General features: G+C 41.4%; 1 protein-coding gene across 1 annotated transcript in view; it reads left to right on the top strand.

Moving 5' to 3' along the window:
- The window catches only part of LOC142486310 (histo-blood group ABO system transferase-like), an 88,050-nt gene that overhangs the window by 65,405 nt on the left and 9,830 nt on the right, over nt 1–12,815 (top strand). Inside the window, exon 2 of the mRNA XM_075584934.1 lies at nt 10,149–10,224. Coding sequence (XP_075441049.1) covers nt 10,149–10,224 — 76 coding nt within the window. The remainder of the gene's footprint in view (nt 1–10,148; nt 10,225–12,815) is intronic.

The following is a 12,815-nucleotide window of genomic DNA, read 5'->3' as shown; positions in this document are numbered from 1 at the left end:
CCCCACACCACCACTATGGTAATTAAGTGGTTAACTCCCCTCCCGCTAGCCACCCGGGAGGCCTAACCACTCTCCCCCCCTCCCCCCCTCCCCCCCTTCCTCTACCCATTGATTGCCACAATGGAATACCTATGGCCTATGGCAAGGTTTGCCACTATGGCAGTCAATAGGCAACCTACAAATAAAAAAAACAAGCAGCAAATAAAATACATTACATTTCCATAACAAAAAAAATGCCCATAAACCAATTGATTGGCACAGTGGCACACACATGCCCTGTGGGCATGGGTTGCCACTATGGCAGTCAATGTGCACGCTGCAAATAAAAAAAAACCCCAGCATCAAATAAAAGACTTTAAAATTCAGTAAAATAAAAAAAGGCCAATAAAGCAATTGATTGGCACAGTGGCACACCAATGACCTATGCGCTTGAGTTGCCACTATGGAAGTTAATGTGCAAGTTGCAAAAAAAAGAAAACAGGGCCAAATAAAGACATTCACATTCAATTTTAAAACAATGCCCATAAACCCACGGGCAGCTGCAGATGTGTGGCTTGTTTTCCGGGGGTCGGGCCCAACATCAAAGCTGACAGCTGTGGAGATGGTTGTGGTGGAAGCCAAGCTGCAGTAGCAACTGGGTATTAAAATGTGTCATCTGTTCCGGTATTGAAATGGCTGCTCCAAGAGGTTTTACTCACCTCTTCAGGACAACTGCTCAACCGCTCAACCACATGGTCACCTTCAATATTAACCACAACAAAAAGATAACAATTTACTCCGTTTGGCACAACATTAGTATTACCACACAGAGCATACCAATGTTTAATTTGTTAAATCACTGCTTGCATAAACTAATCATATTAATTAGATTAATAAAGAAAGCAATTACTATTTAATTCCTCATTTAACCTTTTTGGTGGAAATACACACTTGAAAACGAGAGGTAACTCAATGTATTATTTGCTGGTAAAATATTTAATAAATAAATAGTTTCAAGAGTATCAATCTAATAGGTTTCTCATTTATGAAGTGAATGAACCCTACCCCCACCTCTTGCTCGTATATCCACTCGTTCCAAAGTGCCATTTAACTTGAAAGATTGAGTTTTTGTTTTATTTAAATATTCCTCCCATTTCTGTCCTGTAGACTTAAAACTAACATAAGTCTCTGAAACTTGGCTGCTTAGTGACAATTTTTTCTCTATCTTTTTTCCTTTTAGAAATTGTATATGCCATAATTTCCCCTCATAATACCTCATTTACTGTCGCGGCCCCTCCTATCCTCTGACTTACCCGGAAAAATGCAGGGATGTTATCCGACTATCACGGGCCTTCTCCGCGCGGCCCGAAATCCGCTGATAGCGCTAATAGCGCTAGACAATGAAAGCGCTTAGCGCTAAATAGAAATGCCCGCCGGCGCCCAAAACGTCAGAAAACGGCCCGCATCAGCCCGCGATTTTTAAAATCGCGGGGAAAAGGTCACAGGAGAATAAAGGCGGCCGCCACTGTAGCTGATTCCCAGAAAAATTCTGGCTAAGATCCTTTTGTCCATTTTTTCTAATATACTGCAACCATCATTCTGGGAGATAGAACGTCAGATTATTCAACATTTTAGATGGGGAAGTTCAACTTCCCAGAGAAGAATGATTTCCTATGCATTTTGAGGTAAACCAAATGGGAGCGAGGTCTGATATGCGTATGTTTTCCACCTTAGCCGTAATAATCTTAGGTAAAAGAGATGAATTTATCGGAAAATAATCCAATCTGGTCATGGTTTTTATGTGCTATAAACATGTAAAATCTCTTTCCAAAGGAAATAGTGATCTCCATGGGTCAATAAGTCCAAACTCATTTCTCAAATAGCTAATGTGGAATGGCTGCTAAACAAGTTTACACCGTTTCCTGGAAGAAGGTGGGCTGAGGATGTTATCCAAGAGTCATCAACTGAGTTAAGATCTCCACCCAGGATTAGATGTCTACAATCCACAAAGGCTATATTGCCAATCAATGTGGAAAAAAACTAGTTACAATATACATTGGGAGCATATACTTTGATTTAAAGTTACTGATTCATTAAAAATGTTCCCTTCCACAATTAGCCATCTATCAACTGGGCACCCCATAGGTTTGGTAAATGTAAATGGTGTTCCTATTTTAATCAGAGTGTGCTGTTATATGAGGCAAAATAACAGGACAGTACCCACTCTCTGTTTAGATCATTATCCGCCAGTTGCGTCTCATGCAAAAAGGCAAAATCTGTTCCAATTCTCTTCAGATGGTTGAGAATTTTCCTCCTGTTTGCTTGGGAATTAATTCCTCCCACATTCCAGGAGGTGACCCCCATAAAGAATGTTGAATTATTCATAGTAATAGACATTAAGTGTAGGTGTGATAAAAGTTAGACAACAACAGAATGCATAACTGTTTGAAAACTCTTAACAGGAGGCCGACCTCGAGAGGAGGGTTGGGGGTGCCTTGCTTGTACGCCTATTACAAAGCAGCCCAATTGAGCCAAGTTATACAGTGGCACGCAGATCCGGACCTTCGGAGATGGGTGGCATTGGAAAAAGAATGTTGTGCACCCATAGAGATGCAGAATCTAATTTGGTTACCCAAAAAAAGCTAGTCCAGGATTCGGACAACGCTGCAGACCATTTCAAACTCCTTGAAGATATGGGAGGCTACCAAATTCAGATGTTCTCTCACAACACTAAACTCCTTAATGACACCCATTTGGGGTAACCCCGACTTTGCTCCAGGCCTGGATAGTTCTAATTTCTCAAAGTGGATTCAGTCAGGGTATTTTCGACTAAAAGATCTGGAGGGTAGAAAATATGTCAAAACATTCGATCACATCAAAGAGGAAAAAAATATACCTAACGCAGAATTCTTTAGATACCTCCAGATCAGGGCATTTTATAACAAAGCCCCAATTCGGCCCCGCAGAACAAATTTCTAGCAGCTGTGTTCAAGAGGAACGGACACAAGGGGACTAACTTCTAGAATGTACAGGGAAGTGATCTGCCCCGAGACAGGAGACGAACCCAGACTTAGCTATATGGGACAGTGGGAAGCAGACCTGGGGGAGACATTAGAGGACGAAGATTGGGACAGGATCCTGCAGGCAGCAGCCAAAAGCTCTATCTGTACCACGTTAAAGGAGAACACATACAAAGTCCTGATGCGCTGGTACCATACCCCAACAAAATTGTCTAAATTTGTCAGAGGCTATTCACCGATCTGTCCCAAGCAGTGCGGGGAAAGAGCTGACTTGCGCCACATGCTGTGGTCTTGCACGAAGGTGGCTCCGATTTGGGCGGAAATTAGAGAGTGGTTGCAAAGGTTGATAGGTGTGGAGATCTCCCTGGACCCGTGGCTGTTCTTGCTGGGCAGGCGGATCCGGGGGCTATCGAACGCAACTCATAAATTGATAACACATTTTGCAACCGCCACCAGATGCGAAATCGCAGCATCGTGGAAGCAACCGGATATACCAATTTTACCCAAAATCAGGAATAGAATTTGGTTTGTTTGCCGGATGGAACAGTTGACAAGTTTGGTTAACGACTCCGGCTCAAATTTTCTAAAAGTCTAGTCGCCTTGGCTGGCCCAGACAGACATCCCGGGGGTAGACGTTACCAGAATTTTGCAATGATAGTTGGAAATGCGTTCTCCGGTAACCAAACGGATCCATGACCACATAGCGACAGTAGGAACGAGAGGCACGTGGGAGCCCAGAGATTCGGGGACACCCCTAGTGGTGGTGACAAGGATTCACAAATCTCCAGAAACTAAAAGGCCGTCAGGAAGGCGGGAAAAGAGTGCTGCTTTCCCCCATCCGTCGACGGGTCGCCCGCCCCCCACATCCCCCGCCCCCCTGTCCCTCCCCCTCATCCTGATACCTTGAAGTCACGTCCTCCTGTTTGTCCTGTCTGTCATGTTTGTTAGATTCATTGTATTTGTAATAAGGAATTGGTGTTTATGCGAGAGCCAATGGATTGTGTTACTATGTATGTACTGTATCACCTAATAAAATCAAAGTTATATAAAACTTAAAATGGCTGAGCAGAAAATAGGGTACACACACCCCTATGATGCTACCCAAGGTAATGTCCATGTAAATGAAAGTGCAATGTGTAGCACATGAATCTATGATCATTCTAGTTGAATAGCTTGATAAGCCCATGGGAATCCATATTCCATATAATCAGTATTGAGTATTGAGTACAAATGACTGAGCATAAAGTCTTAAGTTGATCCACTATTACACACACCCAATAGCCTAATACATCAGGTAAATCTGTATGGATGTGGTGGGAAACTTGTAACTTGCTTGCAGTCAGAATGTCACATATAACCGAATGGTAACAAATAAATTGGTTACTCACTCATAGTGGAACTTCACCTGGATGGATTTCGCATTCCTATACACTTAATGGAAAGGTAATGGGCAGTAGCCCTCATTTATCGTTACCTTGGTCCCTATTTAGGGAAGTGTATATGTTAAGGGGGGTAAGCAGGGTAAACCATATCTGCGGTAGTCATGCTGACTGACCGCTAGGTCCCATGTATATGTCCCCCCTTAACTCTGTATTATACAATGGTGGAATGATTTATTGAAGTTCCCATCTATCTATATGTTGATATACAGCTTGTGAGTCCATACACGTGTATGAGCGTCAATCTCTACGTATACACATGTTACTCACTCATAACCTGTGGAAATCCGGGCGTTGTCGGCATGCTCCTACCGGTTGCGTTCAATGAGAAGAGAAAATGTGAATGGCGGTGCAACTGCCTTGAAGGAAAGATACCGACCGGACTGCAAGCTCCTCGGTACAAAAAGAGATTATTGGCAAAACATTAAAAACAGTAAGAGAGCAACTCTTAAAATGGCCGACACTGTCAGGTAAACCAACTGTCCTTTTAGCTCCGCCCACTTATCCCAACAGCCTTCCAGGACATTCTATGTGCCAAGCTTTCCCGCTCAATTTATTAACCCCTTAATAACTCAGGTTATTCCTCATCAGCAATCATGATCCCCATTCCCTATTGGTACATGGGGCTCTGCTACATTGAAAATAAAAAGTTTCACGTCTGCATAAAGTGCAATATCTATATCTAATATCCTCCTAAAATATTGGGAGGAATATCATCTAAAACCATCATTTTCAAATGATGAGGGTTTTTTTTTCCCCGTGTAGTGATTGGAACCTCCATTTTAACTTTGCATTAAATGTTTATTACCGGTAGAAACACGTGAATCGTACACTTACATATATTTTATATTTGATTTTAAAAAAATCATTCGATAAAATATAAGATTGGATATATATTATACGCATATGAATGTGTTAAAATTGCGGATATATATATATATTTATATTTAATTTTTGTAATGTCGCTCTAAATAATGTAAATATAGCTGACACCATTGAGGGTAACTTTTTTTCCCCTCCATGAGTTGCTATGACAACCCCTTCACAAAATATACTCAGACCTCTGGTGGTAACAGCGCTCAGGAGCAGGGCCCTCGTTACCTTTTGTATCTGTGCTTGCTTGTCCTTATTTGGTAGGTCATTCTGTTTATGTAATATACATAACTCTGTGTCCCCATTGTGATGCGCAGAGGAATAAGTTGGTGCTTTACAAATAAATAATGATGATAATTAACCGATATAAATAGTGAGTTCATTGTTTCCATTTTATACTCGGAAGGAACGGCAGAGATAAGGCAGATCCTAGGTGAGGTTCTCTTTATCATAGTGGATTGGACACTGTGCCCAACCGGCTTTCATTTCCACTCAGGATCAGCGGAATATTTTGGCTACAGCCAATAGGGAGCTGAGCTGTTATCATGAAGATTAGTGGCTAATGGATGTGATAATACTGGCCGCAGAATTTCAATGTTACACACCTTTTATGCCACAAAGAACTGTTCAGCACTGCTGTTTTCAGCTCTGATGTAGAGATACTGTTCACACAGCCTACATCAACAATAGTGCAAACTGATCTGCCCATGCACAGGCTTACTCTTGAACAAAACTGTTCCATTCTGAAAACTGTCTAGTTGGCATGTTTTGGTCATCAGGAAAGTGCTAGATGGCAAACCCAATAAATCACAAATGCTCAATCCGACTGACAATAAATGAATCCAATAAGATTAGATTGTGAGCTCTTGGGAGCAGAGACTCCTCTTCCTGCACTTTTATGTCTTTATTATCACAAAAAAAGAAAATGTAAAATCAGATGTCAATTTCCAAAAACATACAATAAGTCAGGAAATCTTTCTATTCCCAGTCACTATCTAAACCCAAAGGAATTCAACATTTTTATTGAGATATCCATTTAATTCCTTTCTCTCAAAAAGAGATTCGACAGGTGCAACTGCTGGTTTTCAACCGCTTGCCTTGCGAATTTGCACTTCTTTGCCACCCGTGCCGCGAGACTCCAACGGCCAGATGAATGGCCCATCGGGATTAACACGCTGTGAGAATCCTACCTGGCTTCACCTGTCTGTAATAGACGCATTGTAAGCGAGAGACTGAATCAGTCACTCTACCTGTGCGCCTCTAACAGGCGATCATGGTGTTTTTATTTTATTTTAATAATACTGTATTGCAGCAGGGAGTCTCTGGAGCTGAACCACACTGATTTCAGGTCCGGGGACCCCCTGATTTCTGAGTTACAGACCCCGTTATGGGGTGCCGGTATCCCAGTGGCCATGTTGAAATTCTCCCACGTCACGGCCCACGTGATTGGAAGATTTAACCAAAGCAAGTGGATACCGGCACCCCATAACGGGAACTTTAACTTGGGAAGCTGGGAGGGCCTCGGACCTGAAATCAATGCAATACAGCTCTGGAGTCCCCCTGCTACAATACTATGTTATCAAAATAAAATAAAAGCAGCTTCATTAGCAGCAATAAAGGGGTTAAGCCAGACTACCTGGTTTATTAAGGGTAGAGGGGGTGAGTGAAGGGTGTAGTTGGCCCAGGGTGGGTGATTAGGCCTACCGGGAAGGTTGCGGGATTTGGTTAATCCCTTCATTACCTTAGCAGTAGTAACCGCTATGGTAATGAGCGGATTAACCCCTCCCACTACTCACCTGAGAGGCCTAACCACCCACCCTCGGGCAACTACCCCCTTCACCCAACTCATCTGCCCCCAATTAACATTACAATACATTGAACAACCCCCCCCCCACACCACCACTATGGTAATTAAGTGGTTAACTCCCCTCCCGCTAGCCACCCGGGAGGCCTAACCACTCTCCCCCCCTCCCCCCCTCCCCCCCTTCCTCTACCCATTGATTGCCACAATGGAATACCTATGGCCTATGGCAAGGTTTGCCACTATGGCAGTCAATAGGCAACCTACAAATAAAAAAAACAAGCAGCAAATAAAATACATTACATTTCCAATTCAAAAAAAATGCCCATAAACCAATTGATTGGCACAGTGGCACACACATGCCCTGTGGGCATGGGTTGCCACTATGGCAGTCAATGTGCACGCTGCAAATAAAAAAAAACCCCAGCATCAAATAAAAGACTTTAAAATTCAGTAAAATAAAAAAAGGCCAATAAAGCAATTGATTGGCACAGTGGCACACCAATGACCTATGCGCTTGAGTTGCCACTATGGAAGTTAATGTGCAAGTTGCAAAAAAAAGAAAACAGGGCCAAATAAAGACATTCACATTCAATTTTAAAACAATGCCCATAAACCCACGGGCAGCTGCAGATGTGTGGCTTGTTTTCCGGGGGTCGGGCCCAACATCAAAGCTGACAGCTGTGGAGATGGTTGTGGTGGAAGCCAAGCTGCAGTAGCAACTGGGTATTAAAATGTGTCATCTGTTCCGGTATTGAAATGGCTGCTCCAAGAGGTTTTACTCACCTCTTCAGGACAACTGCTCAACCGCTCAACCACATGGTCACCTTCAATATTAACCACAACAAAAAGATAACAATTTACTCCGTTTGGCACAACATTAGTATTACCACACAGAGCATACCAATGTTTAATTTGTTAAATCACTGCTTGCATAAACTAATCATATTAATTAGATTAATAAAGAAAGCAATTACTATTTAATTCCTCATTTAACCTTTTTGGTGGAAATACACACTTGAAAACGAGAGGTAACTCAATGTATTATTTGCTGGTAAAATATTTAATAAATAAATAGTTTCAAGAGTATCAATCTAATAGGTTTCTCATTTATGAAGTGAATGAACCCTACCCCCACCTCTTGCTCGTATATCCACTCGTTCCAAAGTGCCATTTAACTTGAAAGATTGAGTTTTTGTTTTATTTAAATATTCCTCCCATTTCTGTCCTGTAGACTTAAAACTAACATAAGTCTCTGAAACTTGGCTGCTTAGTGACAATTTTTTCTCTATCTTTTTTCCTTTTAGAAATTGTATATGCCATAATTTCCCCTCATAATACCTCATTTACTGTCGCGGCCCCTCCTATCCTCTGACTTACCCGGAAAAATGCAGGGATGTTATCCGACTATCACGGGCCTTCTCCGCGCGGCCCGAAATCCGCTGATAGCGCTAATAGCGCTAGACAATGAAAGCGCTTAGCGCTAAATAGAAATGCCCGCCGGCGCCCAAAACGTCAGAAAACGGCCCGCATCAGCCCGCGATTTTTAAAATCGCGGGGAAAAGGTCACAGGAGAATAAAGGCGGCCGCCACTGTAGCTGATTCCCAGAAAAATTCTGGCTAAGATCCTTTTGTCCATTTTTTCTAATATACTGCAACCATCATTCTGGGAGATAGAACGTCAGATTATTCAACATTTTAGATGGGGAAGTTCAACTTCCCAGAGAAGAATGATTTCCTATGCATTTTGAGGTAAACCAAATGGGAGCGAGGTCTGATATGCGTATGTTTTCCACCTTAGCCGTAATAATCTTAGGTAAAAGAGATGAATTTATCGGAAAATAATCCAATCTGGTCATGGTTTTTATGTGCTATAAACATGTAAAATCTCTTTCCAAAGGAAATAGTGATCTCCATGGGTCAATAAATCCAAACTCATTTCTCAAATAGCTAATGTGGAATGGCTGCTAAACAAGTTTACACCGTTTCCTGGAAGAAGGTGGGCTGAGGATGTTATCCAAGAGTCATCAACTGAGTTAAGATCTCCACCCAGGATTAGATGTCTACAATCCACAAAGGCTATATTGCCAATCAATGTGGAAAAAAAACTATTTACAATATACATTGGGAGCATATACTTTGATTTAAAGTTACTGATTCATTAAAAATGTTCCCTTCCACAATTAGCCATCTATCAACTGGGCACCCCATAGGTTTGGTAAATGTAAATGGTGTTCCTATTTTAATCAGAGTGTGCTGTTATATGAGGCAAAATAACAGGACAGTACCCACTCTCTGTTTAGATCATTATCCGCCAGTTGCGTCTCATGCAAAAAGGCAAAATCTGTTCCAATTCTCTTCAGATGGTTGAGAATTTTCCTCCTGTTTGCTTGGGAATTAATTCGTCCCAGATTCCAGGAGGTGAACCCCATAAAGAATGTTGAATTATTCATAGTAATATACATTAGGTGTAGGTGTGATCAAAGTTAGACAACAACAGAATGCATAACTGTTTGAAAACTCTTAACAAAGACAAACATCTTCCAGATATTAAAGCCTGAAAGGAAGGTTATGCCCGTCTTGTACCAATATAGACCTTGAAAATTCGAGTTTTTCTTCCTTTTGGAGTCAGAGGAAGACCATTTTAAAATATAATTTAGTGCCAGTAGAGACATTGGTCCCCTCCTGTGAAACTTTTAATCCGTCACCAAAGCCTATGAGAAAATCTTGTACTATTTTAAGTGTATGAAAACTCTCAGTTTTCATTAAGTGCTTTTTAATTAAAACGTTTCCATGTCAACTCAAGTCCTGATGAAGGTGTGAGTTACCACCTAAACGTCTACAGTCACATTAAGAAAAGTATTTTATTTATGATTGATTGATGCCGTATCATACGGTCACGTCACCCGCCGTATCGCCGTCGCCGTCGCCGGCACTATAGGCACCGCCTAATAAGGAGAAACAACTGTAATTATAGCATTTGTACAGCTAACACTTCGATGCTTTTATTTCCCTCTGACTTTGTCACTATTACAGGGCGAAAGTTCGGTCGAATGAAGTGTTGGCTTTTCACCATTTGTTTGGCTCTACTGTTCATCTTTTTATTTAGCTGGTGAGTTTATACTGTACATCAATGATATTATTTCGACCTAGATCCTGCACAGTAGGGCTCTTCAACTAGTTTCCTACTGGCCACACTTGATTTGATCTTTAGACTCTCTGCTATTTTCATCCTTGTTTCTTAGGCCTCGGGCATGGTGGGTAGCACCATTTTGAGCAGGGGAGGCAGAGCAGGAGCGCGGCTCAGCGTGGCCCGAGGCACCATGCCCGAGGCCTTAGGCAGCTGAGTGCAGTTTTTCAGACTGAAACTCACTTGTAAGTTACTACAATGTCAATATATATAGTAAAGATGATATGCATGCTTGCAAAATGTTGAAACACGTCATTTTTAAGTCTTTGAATGTATCTAAAATCACATTACAATAAGCTTGTGGCCCTTATACTCTAAAATGTTTTCTGACCTGACCCGTGTGTAAATGTATGTATGTAGAGAGAGAGAGATAGATAGAGAGAGAGAGAGAGAGAGAGATAATCCACTCCAGCAGGAGCAGACACAAGACAGAACTCAAAGGTAAGAAAGAAAACTTGCATTCAAAAATAAACATAGCACAAACATGACCAACGTTGCGGTCCTCGTGGGACCTTCCTCTGGGTGGTGCGAGGACCGAAACGTTGGTCATGTTTGTGCTATGTTTATTTTTGAATACAAGTTTTCTTACTTACCTTTGAGTGCTGTCTTGTGTCTGCTCCTGCTGGAGTGGATTATTTTTCTCTTACTATTGGTATAGGACATGCACCGCAAACTGTTTATGGTATTGGAAGTGCCGGCTGCCCCATTTGTTATATATATATATATTCAGATTATAAGAAAAGTACATATTAAACACATTCTTGTGGGATATATGGATTCCCTATTTATTAATAAAATATATAATAGTAATCACACTGTTACCATAGACACAGATTTAGCAATAAGATTAGAAAAAGGTATGTGTTCAGCTTCCAACAAATACTTCAAGAAAGTACTCATTTTCCATTATAAGCCAGGATTCACTAAACTCCGATTAGGAGTATCAGAGCTAATACTTGCAGTAACAGCTACTGATTTGAATGGCAGTATCGAGCTCCAATACCCCATATCAGATCTTAGTGCATCTCCACACCAGCAGAAGCTGTTTGACGAGAAAATGTAAACTCTAGCTTAGAAAAACGCCCAAGACACAGAGATGGCTCTACTCTTCTATCTCTTGTAATAGTTACCTTATTAATATTTCTACTTAATGAGCTCCTGTCCTATCATGATATCACAAATATTCCAAAAGTACCAGTTTCAATGTTATATGTAAGGGCCTGATATTAACCCTATTAATATCAGATATGACATAAAATGCCCTTTATCAGTAAGCTTGAGAATGCTAATAGTTCTCAAATAAATTACTGTATACTGAAAGTAACAGCAAGATTATCGAATGTTACTCCTGTCACTCCTCACTTTTCCTACTGACGATGGCTGCATACAATTGTAATCTCTTAAACTTTCCACCAAGTGTCTTATTAGCAGGGTTATTAAACTCCAATGAAATTAATTATGCAATGAGTGAGACTGCAGAGCAGGTCTTAAAATCCTATTTTGATCATTGGCGCCCAGGGCAATAAATCGGCATATGCAAGGTGCCAAGATATAGGCACTAGAATGAAAGCTGGGATTTCCCATTCCCACATTAAAAGCTGCTGCCATTACCACTGGGCATCCTGAGCTGAACCGCATCATTTTTTTGCTGTGGCTCCCCATTATCCCTCCCTGGTTCCCTAAGATACACTGGCGACACACTTTATTCGAGCTCGGCTAGTCCCACGAATTCGGGTATACCCGGGTGTATTGAGGTTTGTGACTGTTTTCTGCCCGAGTGCATTGAGGTATTTTCCAAGCAGGGATTGAAGCATTTTATTCCCGCTGGCTGCAATACTGCACAGTATATATATATATACTGCATTACAATTCATGAATTTATGCCATCTGGTAGACACGCGAAGCATTGCAGCCTATTAAATCCTAATCATTATTATTTAACAGATCAGCCGCCCGTCAGCCAGGCATGAACCCAGGCTGGGAAGGCAAACGCAACGGGGCTTGTCAGAGGTGAGGAGCGGCGCATTCCAGGTATCTGCCAGGTACATACTGGGTATTTGCTCGAATAAAGTGTGTCGGTGCAGTACACACAGGTTTTATTGTCAGTGTTCTTCCGGGACATTTAAAGATGGTCGCTGTAGCCATCCAATACGAAGCTGCCATTCAATCCTTCTCATGACATTATGGCTTTCTACTGGCTTGCAGCACAAGCAAGATTTGGCGGCCATTTTGATTTCCCTAAAGGGGAAGAAAACCCCGGCAACTAAACAAAAATAAAAAAGTGGGGGAATGCTGCTTGGATTAGCTATTTTTTTAGCTATTTTTTAAAATAATTAAGATGTCCTGGCTCTCTATGAATAGTTGCAGCAAAGTGGGTATAATTAAAATGAAGAACGACCAATGTTTACGTCTAGCCAAACAGTGGCTGAATTGTGAGTTTCCCCCAAGGAAAGAAGTAACACCATGTTTTTTTATTTTAAGTACCATTACTCTTTTTTATTTACAAATGTAGT

Source organism: Ascaphus truei, unplaced genomic scaffold (assembly GCF_040206685.1).
Source record: "Ascaphus truei isolate aAscTru1 unplaced genomic scaffold, aAscTru1.hap1 HAP1_SCAFFOLD_812, whole genome shotgun sequence".
NCBI lineage: Eukaryota > Metazoa > Chordata > Amphibia > Anura > Ascaphidae > Ascaphus > Ascaphus truei.
This window is presented reverse-complemented; position numbering and strand designations above follow the sequence as displayed.